This window comes from Nelusetta ayraudi, unplaced genomic scaffold (assembly GCF_046127955.1).
Source record: "Nelusetta ayraudi isolate G7.1 ecotype Tasmania unplaced genomic scaffold, CSIRO-AGI_Nayr_v1 ptg000155l, whole genome shotgun sequence".
Taxonomy (NCBI): Eukaryota; Metazoa; Chordata; class Actinopteri; order Tetraodontiformes; family Monacanthidae; genus Nelusetta; species Nelusetta ayraudi.
Window position 1 is genome coordinate 867,075 of NW_027466205.1, and position 19,840 is coordinate 886,914.

The 19,840-nt window shown below is 48.1% G+C and overlaps 2 protein-coding genes and 2 long non-coding RNA genes across 9 annotated transcripts in view; 3 read left to right on the forward strand and 1 right to left on the reverse strand.

Annotated features, from left to right (window-relative positions):
- The window catches only part of LOC142880077 (uncharacterized), a 114,817-nt gene extending 102,476 nt beyond the window's left edge, over window positions 1-12,341 (forward strand). The window contains exons 4-5 of the long non-coding RNA XR_012925381.1: window positions 4,778-4,881; window positions 12,121-12,341. This is a non-coding gene — a long non-coding RNA (uncharacterized LOC142880077). The remainder of the gene's footprint in view (window positions 1-4,777; window positions 4,882-12,120) is intronic.
- LOC142880078 (uncharacterized) lies at window positions 3,276-5,009 on the reverse strand. Its single transcript, XR_012925382.1, has 2 exons — window positions 4,743-5,009; window positions 3,276-4,560 (listed from the first exon to the last, which is right to left on the reverse strand). It is a non-coding gene; the product is annotated as an uncharacterized LOC142880078 (long non-coding RNA).
- Window positions 5,344-6,904, forward strand: prmt6 (protein arginine methyltransferase 6). The gene has a single exon (XM_076013719.1). It carries the CDS (start codon window positions 5,600-5,602, stop codon window positions 6,647-6,649), a length of 1,050 nt encoding a protein of 349 aa, XP_075869834.1. The 5' UTR covers window positions 5,344-5,599; the 3' UTR covers window positions 6,650-6,904.
- Window positions 12,342-16,516: 4,175 nt separating the features above from the next.
- The window catches only part of ntng1a (netrin g1a), a 105,563-nt gene continuing 102,239 nt past the window's right edge, over window positions 16,517-19,840 (forward strand). For all 6 annotated transcript variants that reach the window (XM_076013733.1, XM_076013737.1, XM_076013734.1 and 3 more), the window contains exon 1: window positions 16,517-16,825. The gene's annotated coding sequence lies outside the window, so the exon portion shown is untranslated. The remainder of the gene's footprint in view (window positions 16,826-19,840) is intronic.

Consider the following 19,840-nt stretch of genomic DNA (forward strand, 5'->3'; position numbering starts at 1 on the left):
AGGAAAAAAAAGAAACTGCATTGGTTTTGTATTTATCCCAAAATAGCACAAGTTTACACGTGTTTTTCATTTTCCAAATAATATATTTTTCGGTTCATTTGATTTCTTTTTTTATTATAATTATTATTCCTGAGTTTAGAAATATCCGATTTCCCCGGAGTTATTCTGCTCTGCCTAGTGATGCCGTTCTTCTTTTTACAAATCGCATCTACAGTCTTTGATGGGACGCTTTGTGATGTGGAGGAGTCCATGGGAAGCCGTCTCTTCATCACATGCACTGTTTTTCCCCCTTTACTCCACCGTTGGCGCCGCGCACGTGAATGTAACGTTTCCCCGACTCTGATTTCCTCAACTGCGGATGAGTCCCAAACGCCCCAATACCGCAAAAGGAGCAAAAACACCGTGCGCATTCCGACGGGTTGGGACCAGGACTTTCTTTCAGATTCTTATCTATGCGCTACACGCTAAGAAAATCCTTTCGGCTGCCGTCTTGCATTGATGCTTCCCGAAGCGGAGAAAGAATAAATTCTCAAGGGCATCGAAGGCTCGTTTTACTTGAAAAGTAACGTTTAAGTGACGTTCAGTTCACTTCCGTGTGTCGTCATTACACAGTGTTATTTATCGTCAGACCCCCCCCCCCACCCCCCCAGACTGGGGCGTAACAGGAAGTCAGAGCCAGTTCACAAAGGTTTGCCTCGATTTCCACGTCACAGCAACTCCGGCCTTGACAGGGCAATAAGAAGGTGGCGATTAATATCAGAAAAGGGATGAAAAGACCCGGATAAATCATCAGATAAAGAGATGGACAACAATTTGTGGATACTCCATACAGCAGTTTCAATTATTACATCCTCCCTCCTCGACAAGGCAGAGTCATGTCATTCCCTTGCTGCACTGCGAGTGGCGCTGACTGCATCCCTCCATGTCAAGTGTCGCGTCCTAGCATGACATTGACTGGATTTTCCGCTCTCCCTCACCCTCTTTTTTTCCGTTGCGCTCTCGCGTTGCATCGCGACTAAATTACTCGCTCGTTTGACGGCCGCGACCGACTCGCTTGCGCTCTGCTTTTGTGTTGCTATTATTTTCTTAATCCAAGATAAGACTTCGCAGGCTGCGGAGCGAACCTGCGGCCGCTCTCAGAATGTGAACGGCTGGAATCACCGGCGGCAGAAATAATGAGGCGAATAATGCTCCCGGGCATCAAATATGTCGGGGGTGGGGGGGCTGTACGGGATTATGTTTGTCGGACGCTAATGGGACATTAGCTCCTCATTTCCTCCCATTAACAAACAGACAATACGTCCTTTTTCTTTTTTTTTACGCGAAAAAAACAACAAAAAAAAACGAGTTCGTTGCAGAGTCAGCGCAATACCCCCGACGCCGGCGTAATGGCTGTCACGCACAGGTTGTACTCGGTAATTTAATCTAATTGCAGTGTAACGTAACTGATAGCGGTTGGCATGAGGGAGGTGAGTCTGCGGGGAGGGGATGTAGCTAATGAATTGGACGCCGGGGCTCGGCTTCGACAGGCCGAGATCCTGTCAAGGGATTAGTTGGGGTCTTTCAAAAGGCACCAGACATGGGGCTGCGTGTGTGTACGCGTAGGTGTGTGTGTGTGTGTGTGTGTGTTTGGTTTTGAGGTCTGTCCAAACAAGGGAGAGTGAAATCGCCCCGGCGCAGGACATCTCGTGCTCGAACTTCCTCCGCCCGATAAGCGCCGGTGTCCACACACGGAAGATGTCAAAGCCCCGAGAGTAGATAAGGCGAGGAAGAAGAGGAGGAAGAGGAGGTGGAAGAGGAGGCGGCCGGATGGATCCGAGCGTGAAAAAGTCTTTTTGGGGCTCAGATGAATTAAGTTCTGCTGCAGGGGACGGGCGGACGGACGGACGGACGGGGCCGACGGAGGATTAGGCGCTCGGGCCTTTGCGGATTTTTCACGGATGCTCTCACCGCCAGTTGAGATATCAATGCAGGCCGGTATTGATCCCCGCGCCCAATCAATACGGGGCCATTACACCTTTTGTATGTGTTGCTCAGCAGTCTGCCGCGGTCTCAGACTGCCGGCTACGCCACCGGAGGCAAAGCGCGCGCTGATGTGTACATACAGTTTGCATTAGGAGGTGCACTTTGCTACTTTCCATTCATACGTAAAGGCAGGATGGTCAAACTCAAATACGCAGTGGGGCCAAAAATGTCAAACTTGGATTTGGAAGTCTTGCGCCAACATTGATGTTGATAGAAAAAAATCTTCCGTCAAATAAGACAAAGAACCTTTTCATATGGACCCAAACAAGGTTTGCTTCAACGCTGAATACGGACCTAGCAAAGCTTCATACGAGACAATAAATAACTTGCAAACTGCAAAAATCAAATTTTGCATTAAAAGACACACGGATAAAATGTAAATGAAAAATTTTATGCGACATTTTTAAATCGCAGCCTTCTCAATTTCACAAGTAACCTTTTTGCTCGGCCTAGTAATTAAATAATAGGATAATAGTAAAGCAATTAACTAATAATAATATCCTTCAATGTACATGCAACCGTTCAAGTCTATGCCTTGGAGTCGCAAGAAAAAGTGCAGGAAGAAAATGTTAATTGCAGTCCGTTAAAATAGTCTGCCAAAATACCAGCAGAGCATTCTGTGATTTGTAGTATTAGCGGCACACATGCTGTATAATAGCGGCGGCTCAGCTCTAGTAGTCATTTACAATTGCCTTGCGGGCCAAATGTAATTACACTGCAGGCCAGATTTGACACCTATGCATCAAGGGCTTCAGAGCCTGGCGCCGGCCTTTGCATAGCTCTCTTGTAGCCTCTTCGTGGACGTGGCGTGCGCCAATCTTGAGCAGACACCGGCGGGATGTCGTGCAGGATGCGCTCGGTTAGCCCCGCGAGGCTGCTGCTGACGCTGACAGATAGTTCCTGGCCGTGAAGGCCAGCTGCTGACGGACTCTGCCGACGGAGCTCGCACGCTGCTCCGACTCCTCTCACTGCTGCTCACTCGCCCCTGCAGACGCTTTGAATTTCCTGACGCATTACTACACCCACCCAGCCAGCCAGGGTCTGTTTGTGATATCTTTCTTCATCTCCCTGCTCTGTGATAGTGTTTGTTTTTTTTTGTTTAGTTTTTGTTTGTTTATCGTTGTTGATTTTGGAAATTGCTCACCCAGGATAACTGGACAAATCTCATTGGCTGAGAATGTAATAAATGGTATAAAACCAACTACTTCCACACAACATTCCAATGATTCATGACACACGACAAAGCAAGGCCAATTCATTTCACTTTATTTTTGTTATTATCCTTTTCTTCTTCTTCTTTTACCCGCCGTTCCTCTTCCTGCACCGCTCTGTCTTTACCAGACACTCAACAGGAGAGTATAATCGCACTCGATCGTGCCCCCTTCGCCCTCTTCAGACCCGGGCAAATCCTCAATCAGTTTTACGTCGGACTCCGATTTGGACGCGCAAACACAAATCAGCCGAGTCTAATTAAAGAAGATGAGTGGTGATTAGCTGTGCAAATGGACAGATTTCTTTTCCTTTTTTTTTTTTGTGCAAACGTCCTCCCTCCAGCTCTTCCTCCTCCTGATTTGAGAGTTTTCTTCTTGTCACCGCGCGGCAGTCGAAGCGAGACGTCCTTTTGTATACGCCAGGATGCGAGTAGATTAGTTTTCATGCATCTGCTCACCTAGATAAAGGGAGAACAATGCCGTCCCAGGTCTCCTTTTTCCGTAAGGGCAGGATGGAAGTGAAGCCCGTTGCTGTCCTTTTGTAAGTCGGGCACAATTACGAGAAATGATATGCGGAGAGATAAAAGCTTCTCCGGCATCGGATGGAAGGATTTTTTACTTCCTGCCAGTCCCGAAAGGCCTCAACTCACCCCAACAGAGTTTTATTTGTTTTCAAACTGTCTGTTTGGGGAGAAAAAAGAAGGGGTTTTCTGTTTGTTCTTTCGCACACGGTGTGGAGACTATACACACAGACATGGATCCAGTTGCACCGGCCTCTCGGTGCGCGCGCTGACCTGAACCTGTCTGAAGTCCTTCCGCATAAAAACACACACACACGCACGCGTATTCATTTTGTTTAAGGACAAAGGGAAGGATGAAGAGCGCCGGGCTTCTTGTGGGTGTTGGCTGTGTGCAGAGCTGGCAGCGGCCTCGAAGAGGCAGAGGGGACAAGATGGCAAACAGCTGCTTTGTCTGTCTGCTCCGTCTCGCCGCTACAACGCCGGTCGCATTCGTGCCAAGTGCATAAAAAGCCAACATCGGGATTTTTTTACTGCCGCTACCGCTTGCAAATTGCTGATCAGCATGCTTGCGTTGCGCTCAGTCCAGTTCTCTCTCTCTCTTGTGATGGGACAGATGTCAAGAATTGCAGTAAATTCTATCCAGAATGAGCCGCGTCTCGGGACAATGTTTCCAATGTGTTTTCTTGGTGAATGAAAATTAAGGACATCTCAAGGGGGAAGCCGCAGTAGGAAAATAAATTAATGAAGTTGTTCAAAAACATATGCCTCATTTCCTTTCAGCCCACTCGTCAAGTCCTGCTTTCCTCCTAAATAGATAGAAATTTTAGAATTATTCAGTGTATGCTTTTTCCCTGGAGTATACTGACTTAAAAAACTATAGAAGTTAAGAGATAGCTTAAAAATGTGCTGGCTTGTGGACACGTACACACACACAGAGAGGGAGAGAGCACTATATTCCTTTGTCTTTTGATTGGCAGCTGTTTACTAACCCCGTCTTCTGCTGTCCTGTCTTGTCAAAAGGTCCTGCACACAAAGGAAGAAAATTGACTTCCCTCACTCCTCCAGTCTCTCTACCGGATGTGGCTGATGCGTCTGCGTCTTCATGGCAGAGCTCTTAAACAAAGGTGAGAGGCCTTAAGTTTGGGAAAACCTCAGAACTCAACCCGTTGTTTTGGTTTCCAGACAGATTGCTCAATTAAAAAGGACAAAAGTCTTGTTTGTAGCAGTAAATACAGCATGTTCATGCTGGTATAGGCTCCGCAGGGCCGTCTCTCCCCAAAACAGATGTCCCACAGAACTCTTTGCGTACGTTATTCCCCTTCAAACAGCTATACATTTTTTTATTTTATTTTTTTTTAATAACACAAGCATGAGGTTAAATAGTGGATCCTACGATTAGCCACGTTAGCATGGAAGTGATGTCATGAAAAACTGGTTGTTAAGAAGAATAACTCTTTATTAGTCACTCTTGGGGAAACTGCACGGATAAAAAAAAAAAAACCCACACATTTCGCGTACAATTGATAAGTGATATTATTAGGATGAGTTGCTACACGAATTTTGTCAATTTGGTGCGCGAAGCAACGGTGCCCTCGGGGGAAAAAAAGAGCTCACAAATTAGTTGCGGTGCAAAAGAAATGACGCTGTAATTCACCATTCTTCCCGTGAACGTGAATGCAGCCGTCACTCCCTTACGTCACTTTCGGAAAGTCAAGGGAATTGTAGTCAGCGCGGCCGTAGCTCCCGCGCGTTCCATGCGGCGGAAAACTACAAGTCCCATCAAACCCAAAGCGGAAGTAGCAAAAACCGAGTAGCTAGGCTTGCCGTCGTGCCGTGGTGAAGATGTCCCGAGTTGCTAAAAAGAGAAAAGTGGACAAAAGCCGGCAGGAGAGACATTATTTCGACAGCTACACAGATGTGACCATCCACGAGGAAATGATAGCGGACCAAGTCCGCACCAACACGTACCGGACGGCCATACTGAAGAACAGCGACTCCATCAGGGGCAAGACCGTGCTGGACGTCGGCGCGGGCACCGGCGTCCTTAGCATGTTCTGCGTGCAAGCCGGAGCCCGGAAAGTGTTCGCCGTGGAGGCGTGCTCCATCGCGGAGCAGGCCGCCAAGATCGTGCGGCACAACAACATGGAGGACCGCATCGAAGTCATCCGCGGCACCGTGGAGACGGTGGAGCTCCCGGAGCAGGTGGACGTGATCGTGAGCGAGTGGATGGGCTATGCCCTCCTGCACGAGTCCATGCTCAACTCGGTGGTGTACGCCCGCGATAAGTGGCTGCGGCCGGGCGGCGTCATCCTGCCGAGCCGCGCCGAGCTCTACATCGCCCCCATCAACGACCCGGTGCTGGAGGACCGCCTGCACTTCTGGCGCACCGTCAAGGAGCAGTACGGCGTGGACATGTCGTGCATGTGCGACTTCGCCCGCAAGTGCCTCATGAACGCGGACATCACCGTCACCACGGTGACCTTGGAGGACGTGCTCTCGCACCCGGCGCGCTTCGCCGAGCTGGACCTGCACTCGGTCACCGCCGAGCAGCTCGGCTCGCTCAAGGGCCCCTTCCGGTGCGAGGCGTTCGGCTCGGCGGCCGTGAACGCCTTCTGCGTCTACTTCACGGTCACGTTCCCGTGCCCGGACAAGCCGCTGGTGCTGTCCACGTCGCCGTTCAAGCAGGAGACGCACTGGAAGCAGGCGGTGCTCTACCTGGACGGCCCCGTGGGAGTGGAGCAGGACACGCCGGTGTGCGGGGAGGTCAGCATGTTCCCCTCGGAGGAGAGCGCGCGGCACGTCTGCATCCGCCTTGACTACACGATCGGGGAGCACAAGAGGCAGTCCAAGAGTTTCACCATCCCCGACTGGAGCAGAGAGGCTCAGCCTTGACATCGAAGCCACTAGTGTATTATCTTTTTTTGTTTGTTTAAATTTTTTGTTTGTTTGTTTTCCCCACCAACGGTGAAAGCAATCCCCACAATTCTGCTGCTGAGAATTTCAAAACACATGCTCTCATTACCGTGAACCCTTTTTTGTTGTTGTTAGTTTCTGCATTTAAGACGGTCGATTCAGTGTATGATCCATTTAATGGGTGAGCTGGAGTTGAGCTTCTTTATTTAGGTAATAAAAGTTTAAAATCCTCCATCCTGTCCTCGCATCCTTCGACGTCTGATTCTGTGTGGTTTTTGTCTGGCTTTTCTTCACATTTGTATTGCCATCACTCCTTTGCGAGTTGATGTATGAGAAATAAAATTAAGAAATAAAGCATTCTTTGGTGGGTTTATCCCAGTGGGGCCTCAAAGAATTTTTTTCCTTCTTCAGATCCATTAAATAATGAAACGACACTGATCCAAAGGCCTTAATTACTGTCAACAGAGAATTAAGAAAAAAAAAAAAAGAGAAACAAAATCTTCAGTATCCCCGTAACTAATACTCCCAGCAGGATAGTCGTGTTTGTGTAATGACTTGAAGCAACATCGCAGTCTCACAAATTGTTGCCTCAATTCAGCAGTATGTTGCCGACATCTGGCATTTTAATGAATTGGAATCAAGCATATTCTGCGGGATCTGGTCAGAGTGATGCATTTAAATGAGGATTACACACACACGCGCAAAAAAAAAAAATCGACTTGGAAAGGTCTGCGAGGCAGCCGGCTGCGTCTTCCAGAAGGTGTTTTACACTGGCTCTGTTTCAGTTTTAATAACAAATTATTTGGATTTCAAACTCGCACACACACGCACTGTCATCTGCTGCCAGAAAGCAGTGACGAGACACAAGTAAAGATGTTATTGTTTGTAGAATAAATAATTTCTGCGTCTGTCTTTGTTTTTGAGGTTTTTGTTTTTACGTTTTGGCCTCACAATTGACGGCTGAGGACAGATTCTTTTCTCACACAGAAAAGAATTCACGTGACATGTATTCAGTTGATTTTTTTTGATTTACTCTTCAACTCTTGCAGCTAATCTGAAAATTTTGCAAACATCGTAGAAAAAGATCCGCTACCATTAGTCTTAAAAACAATGAACAAATTACTAATTTATTGACATTTAGGTCTCGTCACACTTAAATGTTTAAAAAAAAAAATGTTTTTATCAACACTTTCATTTTAGGGATTGGAACTGCAGCAGCATGATGCAGACATAAGGACTCTTGCCTGCATAATGATTATAATAGATAAATACACACAGACTCCTGAGATTGTTGAGTAATAATTCCATCGCTCGCACCCCATCATCATCTGAAATGAACCTTCATTTGTTTGAGTGCCATCTGAAGGCAAATGTGAAGTCTTTCTAAAGATCGCAGTGGACGTGAATGGAGCCATAATGTCGAGAAATCAAGAGCATTGTCTGTCAGGCTGAGTGAATGATGTCTGATTCACATAGCCGACTGTAACGATGGCAAAAATGTGGAAAAACGAAGCGCGCGCTTCTGGTTGAGCCAGAGAGCAAACTCACTCTTCTGTTTATTAGACACAGACACTTGGGTTTGTGTGCCACTGACTTTAAGTGAGATATTAAAACAAGCAAGTAATACCTCCACAGAACATGTTCGCTTCGGTTCACGGTGCAGTTTTAGGTGGCTGGGAGAAAAAAAAAAAGAAAAAATACACAAACCGACAGATTGTGACTGGTGTCTTTTGATGTGCCATGTGGAAACCCGTGGGTCCATGTGATGCCCTGTGAATAAGCCTCAGCACATCCTGCAATGCACTTTTCACTCGTTATCGTTGTCCCTCAAGCCCATCCTCCTTCGCCTAATGGCATGTGAAATGCAGTCAGTGTAAATGTCAGGAAAGAGAGATGAATTTAAAAAAGAATGAAGAAGCTTACACATAAACAGAAGTGTACTCCAATAGCGTTGGCCGAAGAGTTGACAAAATGCACTGCTGTACTCAGCTGACCAGTGTCTCCTTGACCCCCATTGACAAAATAAGCTCAAACACTTGATTAAAGTGTGTATTCCACACTTTGCGTTTTAGCCCAAATCATCCTCATTTAGCCTGTGTCAAACATGAGAAATGGCAACACTTTAAACTGCAATGACAGCTCCCAGGAAGTGCTCGTCATCATTCATGGATCTGTATCGACTTGTCAGTTCTGGCTTGAATTCAAATTGGGGGGCGGGGGGGGCAAAGCAGCACTGCGAGAAACAAGGTAGTAACATTATCTGTTTCAATAACTTCCATTGTTCTTCAGCCATAATGTATGCTTTCCCTCCTGAAAGGAAATATTGGCTGCTACATTATAAGATGCTTGAGAAAGAAGAAAAAATATGTGCGCACCTTTACAGTGTGGGCAGACAGAAAGAGAAGAATAACAAAACGAGGAACGTGACAAAAAAGCTAAGAGAGGTTCCCGCAGCCGAATCCCGACTCGTCAGTGCTCAGCTCGATTCCAACTCTTATTTCTTGTGTCAGTCCCTGGCACAAAGTCTCAGCCTCTCTTTGTTGCACCAGAAACACTTTCTGAACTCACAGAAGGCCTAATGTTCTCTGACTGTGGCCGAATGTCTCTTCAGCCTCTACGGGTAGTCGGGGGGGTGGGAGGGGGGGGGGTATCCTGGCTGACAGAACAGAGGGAAGGTGTCCAGGGAATAGAAATTTCGAATGCGCCGAAGGCTGTCGAGCCCCAGAATCTCGCTCATGCATTCACGGCCACACTCGGCTGCTACACGCTAAATTAATTGTGATCCTTTTCCTGCCTGAAATGATTTGAAAGCCATTAGAAACAAGTGTTGGAACTCGAAATGGGATTATTTGTGCGGTATCGCGCGGCAATTTAGGAGCCAATCAATGGACAATGTGCGTAATCAAAGGGATTTCAGCACTCATTGTTTGGCGTGAAGCTGGCGAGGCTGAGAGGGGGAGCCCACGCGTGGAGTCGCGTGAACCTGTACTTTCGCTCTTTGACACCGAAAGCCATTGGGTGTAAATTTAATTTCTTCTCAAATCCAACATCTCTAAAGCCTGAAACCCACTCAAAGATTTTCACCGATTCACGAAAGTTTAAGACCACACAATGACGAATATTAGCTTTGCCATCATAGGTGAGTGCGGAAACCGACTGCCCTTAATCGTGAAATGAATCATCTCCCTGGTCGGCCTGCTTTCTGATGGGCTAATGTTTCACCTGATCCATTGCACTTCTCTGTGTTCTCCGCATACATGGAATTTATGGTAGGAAATATTTAGCATTTTTGATTTTTACGGTTTCAATTCGAAGATGCCCTAGACCTTTGAGTGTGTTACCAATAACCCTTTGCTTGGTGAGCAAAATATGCCATTATGATGTGTCCCCCAGTTGAAACGGGAGCTAAAGGCACCAATTCCAAAATTCTAAGAATCAAATGTCTGAGTTCAGTTAGTCTTTTGTTTATAGGTGGTTTGTTTTTGGATAAAAATGTGACGACATTTGCAATTTGGTCCAAACCAAATCTGTACAGTCAAATCTTAAGCTTGTTCTCACAGGAGTGGAGAGTGTGGCTATAACGAATGCCTGTTTATGCCTAAAGATTTTTTAAAAGGGCAAAGGTCAGTGTCAACACCTGAACCCTTGGCCACGAGTCAATCCCTTCTGAAGCCAAATACAAGCGCACGGTTGAGTCTCTTTAAGGCTTTGCATTGCTTCGCAGCCCCGCCGCTGAATAAATGATTTCTAAGCCGCTCTTGCATTGTGTTGCATTACATTTTGCGCGAGCCGAGCGGCGATAATCTGTTTGTGATAATCATTTCTTGTAATGCCTTGTGCAACGTCTCTCTAAAGTCAGGCAAAGTCTGCTCCGGCGTCGGGCTCGGGTGATGCGCCGTCACACAACTCGAGGGGAAATAATTGAAATACCTGCCGATTCACACCTTTGTTATGTGCATGTTAAGTAGTGTGAAGTGTGATGGATTGCCAGGGAAATTAATCCACACGCTCGGCACCACGCTGTCACCGACTCGGATCACGGGGAGTCCTTCGAGACAACACCTCGGTTTGTGTTTTACAGAAGCCAAAGAGAAACAAGGAGTTTCTTTAATGTGGTTTGGTTTGAGATTATTGGCCGCAGTGAAAGAAACCCATCTGAATTCCCTGTGTAATTCCTCCCAGGGTTTTTTCAGGAACGGCACTGTCATTCGCATGAAAACTCTTGGGCCGTGTGGCGCGAATCCACTTGAGTATTTATATACGATTTCTTTCCTTTTCTTTTTTCACCTAACGTGTGCCCACAAAGCTATTTTTTTCAATCACTGCGGAAACTTAAGTGTTCTCCGGTCGGCGGTCAGCGTCTAATCACGGCCCGCCATTAATCCTGGGCGGCCAGCGACACCGCAAATGAGTCAATAGGATCCGACTCCGCAGCGGTTGCTTACAGTAACCAATATTTCTGTCAGCACATCCTGTGAGGACAATTTGGGAAACGGTTATTGACGAAAGCTAATTTGGTGCGCTAAACCCAGTGGGGGAGGACTTCATTTCTCTGGGGCCTGGGCGGTCAAACCATTTGTCATCATTAGCAAAAGGAAGTGACCCCCTCTGCTCGCCGCTAAACCCGGAAATAACTATCGCACCGTCGCCTCTTGTAACGCAACAGTGAACCCATTGAAAGATCCAATGTTCATATCAAGGCCTTTATTTATTTGTTGTTGTTAGTTCTGTTTTTTGTTAGGGGTTAAGCATTCTCGTATAGCACATTTTAAGCCTCCAGCTAGGGCCATGCTATCACTAACTTTGTCAGTAGAATTGCGCAAAACCTAAATATCGCAATAAAAAATTGCTAATTGAAATGCCTAAACTTCGAAGAACCTCTATGGCTGAAAGGTTTTTACGCTCTCATGAGGTGGTTTTTCAGACATGTAGACTTTTACGCGTCACCGGTGACGTATGTGGTCACGTGACCAGTTCACTTGTTTGGACGGAGGAGGAGACGAAATATTTTTTTTTTTTTTACAAGTAATTAACCATTCTTGACAGCAAACAAACGTAAACAAACAAAAGCAAACCTAATTTTTGTAAATCTTGTGGGACGAGATTTTACAAAAATTACGTCTAGCAAGAATCCTTGTAATTCTCGCAGGAAAAGGTTTTACGAGAATTACGGCTTAGCCGCTTCACTCCATTCAATGGAAATATCTGCAAATCGCAATTGTATTTTGTCGAAATTTGAGAAATATCTCTTTTACTTTGCAAAAAAAAAAAAAAAAAAACTGTAATGGAAACGCAGCTAGCGAAGTGACATCACAAGGGGCCAATTTACAGAACGGCTTGTTTGAGCATGCAGTTTCAGCATACAAAATGCGTGAACGTTACTGTTCGAAAACATTGCTCGAGTAAATTTCCCATCATTTTTTTTTTCTTTTTCCTTTCGCTCCCAACAGGCCTTGAGCTGCAAACCTCAGTTTCAAGAAGCTCCCGTCTCTGACAAATGCATCGGCCTGTGAAAGCGCTGAGGCATGACTTCATGGACGGACGCATGCCGCAAAACAAGGGCAGATCTGGCCGGCGCCTGTGCAGGAAGTAAATCCCAAATCGCTCGCAGGGGCACGTAAAGCTGAACGGGATGGCCCTGATTCACAATCAGCCCGCCGCAGCCGTCTCTGCGCAGGCAGGTACAAATCCACCCAACTGTGAAGCCACCACCACCACCTCCTGCCCCGCCTCCCTAATCCTTTTTCAATCATACACTTTTTGGATTATTCCTCTATGTAATTCTTCTCGGGGTTTTGTTTTATAACTTAATATGATATAGTCGGCGTGGGCGGGTTTGGGGTTATGGGTTTAGGACGGCCGCGCGGGATTGGATAAGCGGCAGAGGTCTGCAAGGCGGCAGATTGTGGGGGAGCCGAACAAACCTCCGACACAAAGTCCAAATGGAGCCGGGTTGCGCTGCGGCAAGGTGCCGGGAATCACTCTTGCGGGAACGTCCCAGGCGACGCCACGGAAGCCGCGAATTTGCCCCCAACCCTGCGATTGCCACAGACGAAAATCGTCCTCCAATCGAAAAGAAAGTGTTTCTCCACTTGGTGCAATTGTGCACACAGAGGCTGATCCCAGGTTCAGCAGCAAAAAAAAACCAAAACAACAACCAGATATTCTGTCTACTCAGTTTGGAAGAAGAGGGGCTGAGAATTATGATTAGTAAAAAACCAGTGGGTTAGAAAATGTCAAATAATTTCTTTGAAGCTCTTACGATAATATTCATTCCAAAAATCAAAAATAATGTGTAGCTGGGGAACTGGCAGAATAAAGAATTTCAGTGATGACTTCAAATGTTTTCCAGAAAGAACAGGATGTGAGTGCCTCGCGTGCAAAAAGCACTCAGTTGTTTATGAGGTAAAATGCGTCATTGCTTGTTCGCGCAATTAGCCACGCGGCAGCAGCCCGGTGCAAAAAAAAAACAAAAGAAAGAAAAAGAAACGAAAAAATGCTGCCGGTCAGAATGTGCAGACCGGTTTGAGACGACGGAAAGCCAACGACAATCACCGACGTTGACAACCAAAATCCGCAGAAAGGCATTCCCGAAACGGAACGCGTCCAAACTCGGACCCGAGCGTATCCACCAACAACTCGATTAGCTGCCCCGGTGCTGGCAAGATGTACCTAATAAAGTGGCCAGGAAGTGTGCCCATCGCAGGCTTCTCTCCCCCCCCCCCACCCCCCGACCAGGCAGCATTACCCTCCACTGAACAGAAGCCAAAAATCCAATACCTCCCCGCATGGCGTCCGCCCGACAGGCGCATGTAGCGGCAGCTCCAGCCGTCAATTTTCTAATAACCGTCATGCGACGCGACGAGGGAAAAAGACGGCAGCAGCAGCAGCAGCAGCGACAACAACAACGAGGACGATGACGCAAAAAAAACAGTGCGCGCAGGAGTGTGGAGGCGTGATATTGGAGGAGAGGCGCCACATGATTATCGGTCCCGCCATCTATCGAACACGCTGATGGATCCGAGGACGCGTGCTGTGTCTGTGTGTGTGTGTGTGTGTGTGTGTGTGTGTGTGTGTGTGTGTGTGTGTGTGTGTGTGTGTGTGTGTGTGTGTGTGTGTGTGTGTCACATCTTCCCCTGACTGTCCCTGTTGACCTCACGTCGTTAACAAACCTGTTGCCTGTCGGCTGTCTGTGTCGACTCTTTTCCAGTGTCATTCTGTAGTTTCGGTCGTCGCGATGAAGCACATTTTCCGACGTGCGGGTAGATTTTTTTTTTTTACAATCCCTAATTGTGTAAAATCGGTGAATTCCTTCGAAATTGGAAATGTCGCTTCTCTGTTTTTTGGTTTTATTTGCTCCGCTTTCAGAAGGGGAAGTCGAGACTCTATTCTAGAAACCAACCCTTTGTCATGTCACCAGCTGCGTTTCCGTAACAGTTTTTCGCAAAATGAAACCGATATTTTTAGAATTTCGACAGAGTGCAGTTGCGATTCGCAAGCGTTTCCATTGAATGGTGCGAAGCGCACAAGCCGCACTCCTCGTAAAAATCTCGTCCCGCGAGAATTACGAGATTTCTTGCGGGACGTAATTCTCGCAAAGTCCCTTCCCCGCGAGGTTTACGAGAATTATGTTTGCGTCAAGTGCAAATTATGTTTGTTCACGTTTGTTTGCTGTCAGGAACGGTTGCTATGTTTTTCTCTTTGATTACTTGACTACTAAAAATATTCCGTCTCCTCCGTCCAAACATAACGGGCCATTTTCACTTTAAGCGAACTTGTCACATGACCCCGAACATCACGTTTGGTGATGCGCAAATGTGGAAAAAGGTCTTTCCGTTACACTTTTGTGATTAACCTCGGTATCGATACATCTGGAAAACCCACCTCGTCCAGAGAAGTTTTTCGAAGTTTAGGTGTTTCCATTGCAAGTTTTTTTTTTTTTATTGCGATATTTATGTCTTGCGCAATTCTGGGGTCAATGGAAACGCAGCTATAGCGCACACTGATACAGCTCAGAGGTTACTAGCGAGTACTCTTTCCTAACAAAGACTGTTTTCTCCCCCTTTTATTCATGCAGGAAGTTTTAGCTTGAAGGTTAAAAAAAAAAAAAAAAAAGGTGTTGTAAACAGCGGGCTAAGCGTGCCGTTGTGTTTCTTTGTTTTGTTTCTTTTGGAGCACCGTGTGGCGTTTTCACCACTCTAACAATCCATCACGCATCTCGCATGGAAAAACCCGGTCCCACAAAAACGGGAGACACGCGTCACCAACACAGTCAGTCTGAGCTCAGTGTTCCCCCGGGGGCCTCGTGGGGGGGGGGACCGGTGGCGCTAAAGAGCTTCGCGGTCTGCGGAGGAAGACGGAGACGCGCTGTGGGCAAACGTGACACGGTGTCATTGTGTTTAGTGAATACGCTGGAACGTTGCCGTCTGTTTGAAGAGCGAGAGGAGGAGGACACAGAAGATTTGACCCTCGAGGCCGAGAGATGGAGCACCGTCGCCGCCCCCTGCGAGAGAGAGAGAGACGACGCGACCTCGTCGGGGCCGAGAGGGAAACCAGAGAGAGCCCACTGTGTCTCTGCGAGGCTCTCCTGCACCGTGCTCGTCCTCGTCGACGTCCCTGGCTTTCAAACCCCCCCCCACACCCCCGTATGCTTCCAAGATCTCAGCTGGAACAGATTAAAGTAGTCTTAACTACTGATTACTAATTGAATTACTTCTTTCGCGACTTTGTTTCACGAGTAATCAATTATTAATTACTTTAGTTAAAAAAAAAGAAGATTTCCTGCACATAACGTTTTCGTTTCCAGCAGTCAAACGCAATCGCTGTTGTTTTTTTTTTCCCCCCCGCCGCCCGCCGCCATGCTCGTTTTGGTGCTTCGTCGCAATATCAATGGCGTTGCGCGCACGGCTGCGTCATCGATCTGCGACATCATTTTTTTTTTCCTGTGGTTTTTCTAAATCTCAGACGTTTTGTGGCTAACAAGATATTTTTAGCTTGCAAAATATTTCAGAAAAGTAATGGAGTCGTTACTTGATAAAGTCATGATGATATGATTACCAGGAATCCCGTTACGTTACTCCGTGACCAAACAAGTAGTTTAATTACAGTAGTGGATTACTTGGTAACAGATTGCCCGCCAACACCGTTTACTTGACTTTAAAAGGAATTTTGCAAACGGCGTCAGCTGTGATGTGCCAAGCTGTCCGGGCCCAATTGTTTCTCCGTCATCGCTGCGTGCAGCAACTTTTGCTCCACCGTCGAATCAATGCGGTGGAGGAAAAAAAGATGCTCAGCAGCAGCAGCAGCAGCAGCAGCATCAGCGGCGGCAGCAGCAGCTGTCTGCGTCTGCTGGGAGCTGCTCCTCGGCTTCATCGCCTGGACCTCCTTCCCATGATGGCTTCATCCGTCCCCGTTGCTCGGCCGAAGCTATTTTTTTAAAAATATATATATATATATTTAGATTTTTATTCATTCAGATGACAAAATAAAAGACTCCAGTCCTTCATCTCACGCAGATTCCCTTTGATCAACCTAAAAAAAAAAATAATAATAAAAAAAATGAGATTTTATTCAGTGGCTTGTCACGCTTGGAAGAAGCGTCTAAGCAGCAGCGGCAGCTGGAAGGTGTCGCCGCGGATGGCAGCCTCGCAGGCTTGAGCAGAAATAAACTTGAGGTGAAAGTCAGCTGTCGAGGCTCGCGGCGCCTCATTGTGTCTGAGCGCAGCGCAGCTCCAGCATCCGAAAGTGCCGCTTGGAATCACATATAACTTTTTTTTTTTTTTTTTTACCTCCCCTTTCATTTCTTGCTTTCTTTTTCTTTCTTTCTTTCTTTCTTACTGCGCACAGTCTCCAGCTCTGCTCCCGCGCGCCCGGCTCGGACTGACGTCGCGCTCGCACCGGCAGCCCGCCTCCCTTTTCCCCCACCCCGTGCACCACCGCGAGCGGCGGAGACCAGCTGCTCTCATCCTCCTCCTCCTCCTCCTCCTCCTCCTCATACAACCTCCACCTCCCTCTCCTGTCACACGCGCGGCCGTTCCGTGCCGCTTCCTGCATTCGCTCAAGATGTCCCGCTTCAAATCGGATTTTACTCTCGGCTGCAGCAGCAGCATCGGACTGCGCGACCGGACGCCGGCATGAAGCGCTGAACGCAGCAAGGTGAGAACGGCTGATTTCTTCCCATTCCACTCATCACGGGGCGAATGAGGCTTTTCTTCTTCTTTTTTTTTTTCTTCTTTTTTTTTTTTGGAAGGGGGAGGGGGGGCGGGGGTGTTACGCGCGTAAACTTTTGAAGCACCGACGCGCGCCGAGCGGGTGGCCAAAAGAAATTGCGCGTCGTGATTGAACGAGAGACAGACGGAGAGAGAGAGAGAGAACAGGTGATTTTTATTTATCGCGCACCGTCTGATGATTCTCGCAGCCAGCCAGCCAGCCACCCTCCTGCGCGCGCGCAAACACGCACACACACACACACACACACACACACACACACACGTGGAAACGCTGCCCACGCGTCTGCGGAGGCAACGGAGTGGAAGACAATTCAAAGATGTGTTTGTTTTTAAACTAAATTGTGTGCCGTGGCCTCCCTCCTTTTTCAATTAGAAAAATACGCACCTGTGTAGTTTTTTTTTTTTTTTTTTTTGCGTACACAACCCGTCACGAGGTTTGTGAAGGACACGCGGACGCGCCGAGAGCGCACGGAGCCCTGGGGGGGGGGGGGGGGGGGGGTGTTATCTATGGGCGCTGCATTTTCAACAACTGCTGACATCCATCAGTCGTGTCCAATCACCCCCCCCCACACACACACACACACACACGCACGCACGCCCCGATCGCATCGCGATCGACCTCTTCTGGTTTTCATCTTCCCTCGCGCCTCTTCCCTGTCCACGCGGCGTTGGACTTTTGACACGAGCTTCCTGTCACTTTTCTCCATTATTTTCCACCCGGCGCCGTCACGGTGAGCGGGCTGTGATCGAGGCCCTCTGCGGGGGGCCCACACACACACACCGTGGACAGATCACCGAGCCGCTCTCACTTTGCTTGTTAGTAGGTTGGGGCTTGAACCCGCGTACGCACATTGCGTTTGAAACGTGCGCAATTATTTTTTGGCCCTGGAAGACAAAAAATGTTGTGAAAATAAGTCCTATGAAAAAAAAAAAAAAAAGTATGTTGGTGTTATAAGCGGATTTAAAGAAACGGCAGATTGTCTCGTGTCATATTGAGCCCAAACAATGACTTGCACTCACTTTGAATTCACCGGTGGGGCTTTAGTTCAAACTTTTATTCACCGGGAACTACCGTAAATCAGTGACAGTAAGAGAGAGAGAGAAAAATAAAAAAAATCTATGTGGAACCTGCGGTGAACTGGCGACTTGTCCTGCACGGGTGTCACCCTGCCTTTGACCCATGACAGCTGGGAGAGGCTCGGGCAGACAGACCCCCGCCTGCAGGAGGAAGCGGGTATTGGAAACGGACTGATGCTTTATTGAGATATTATTTTTCGACTTAGCCCGTGCAGTTAACGCACACGTTCAACCACGTCATTGTTTTTGGATAATTTGGAGTAATCGGACCACCGGGGTGAACCCCGCTGGAAGGTGGTCCATCCATCCATCCACCTTCCATCCATTCTTCCATCCATCCTTCGGGCTGGATGGTGAGAAGGCGAGGCGGAAGATGTGTGGGGGGGTAGGAGCGGAAGCATAGGTGCGCGGGGTGGGCGTGTGCATGCGTGTGAGCGCGCGTCTCACACACGCACGGAGCCTCGGGGCGCGTTATCTCCGCTCTCTCTCTCTCTCTCTCTCTCCCTCTCTCTCTCTTTCTCTCCTCCTCCTCCTCCGTCATCTACGCGTGAGCGTGCCGTGCCGAGCCGTGCCGTGCCTTGCGGGAGAAGACGCGTCGACGCGGGCGGATATTCTCAGCTGCCGAGTCTAATTGGTGTGAACCCCGAGTGGCCCGGGAGCCTCGGTGTGAGAGAGAAAGAGAAGAAGAAGACGAAGGGGAGCCGAGCGGGGAATCGCTCGCGACAGCAGCGACGGCGGCGGCGGCGGCTCAAAGTTTCTTTGCGCACGGGCCGTCTCCGCGGTTGACGCCGGCGTGGGCGCGCGTGATGGAATGGCACGTGGGGAGCGCGGCGGACAGTGACGGACACTTTGGCACCGCCGCTCACGACGAGACCCCCCGTTCGCGTCGCGCGCCGTGCTGAGGACGCGCGCCGGGACGCCGACCGCTCATTTGTTTTGAGGAAGCGGCAGGGGTAAAAAAAAAAAAAAAAAATCCTCCCGCCTTTTTTTTTTTTTTTTTTTTTTTTTGCTCGACGCCCCTCCGCCCCCCCAACCCCCCCAGTCGCCCCCCGAGACCGAGAGATGGTGCGCGCAGCAAATCCTACGAGAACGACGTGCGTGCTCATCACATTCCCGCGAAGGAGCGCGCCTTAAAGAGCTTTCCTTCTTCATCAATGTTTCACTCCGCCGCCCTGAACTTGTTGAACGGAGCGGGATAAAACTGGGCGCGAGAAACCCCGTCTCCAACCCCCCAGAGAGGCCTTCGAGATATGTAAGTTTGTCTCTTCTGTGTCTTTTCAGAAGTTGCCGCTTCCGCTCGGCTGTTGGTCACTCGGAAGTTATTCCTCTTCGGTTGCCTTCCGTCGCGTGCCGTGCGCTTAAAGTCCCGGTGTGTTTGCGCGTGGGAACTTACAAGGCTTTTCAGAAATTCGAAACCAGGCCACCGCTGTCACTATTATTAATTTTATTCATTCGAGGTGACCTCAAACGTCTGCAAACTTAGCAAATTCATCCAGGACCGTTTATTTCCTAAAGCGCCCCCTTGTGGGACTTATTACCCCATGTTCGTCTGTCTGTCATTCGTAATTACATTTGCGTCATGCTGCAGCCAATTGGGCCTACGTCATTTCATAAGCAGCCTATTACAATTGAGTTAGTTTGGCGCCCCTGCTGCCACTCTTAAAATCCCGATTGCAGTTATGTATCTGTAGATCTATAATATTGTATTGTATTGTATTGTATTGTATTGTATTATCCATTAACTCCCCTTTTGCTGTCTAGTGATGATGCTTTTCGATATTTCCTGACCTCTTCGGATGTTCTTTCGGACTATTTTCTACTCGCGTCGCTGCTCCACTTCTAATCTTTACCAAAGGAAACCAGC

Excerpts from the sequence above, each read along its gene's own strand:
- prmt6 (XM_076013719.1), top strand. The coding sequence starts at position 5,600 with ATGTCCCGAGTTGCTAAAAAGAGAAAAGTGGACAAAAGCCGGCAGGAG.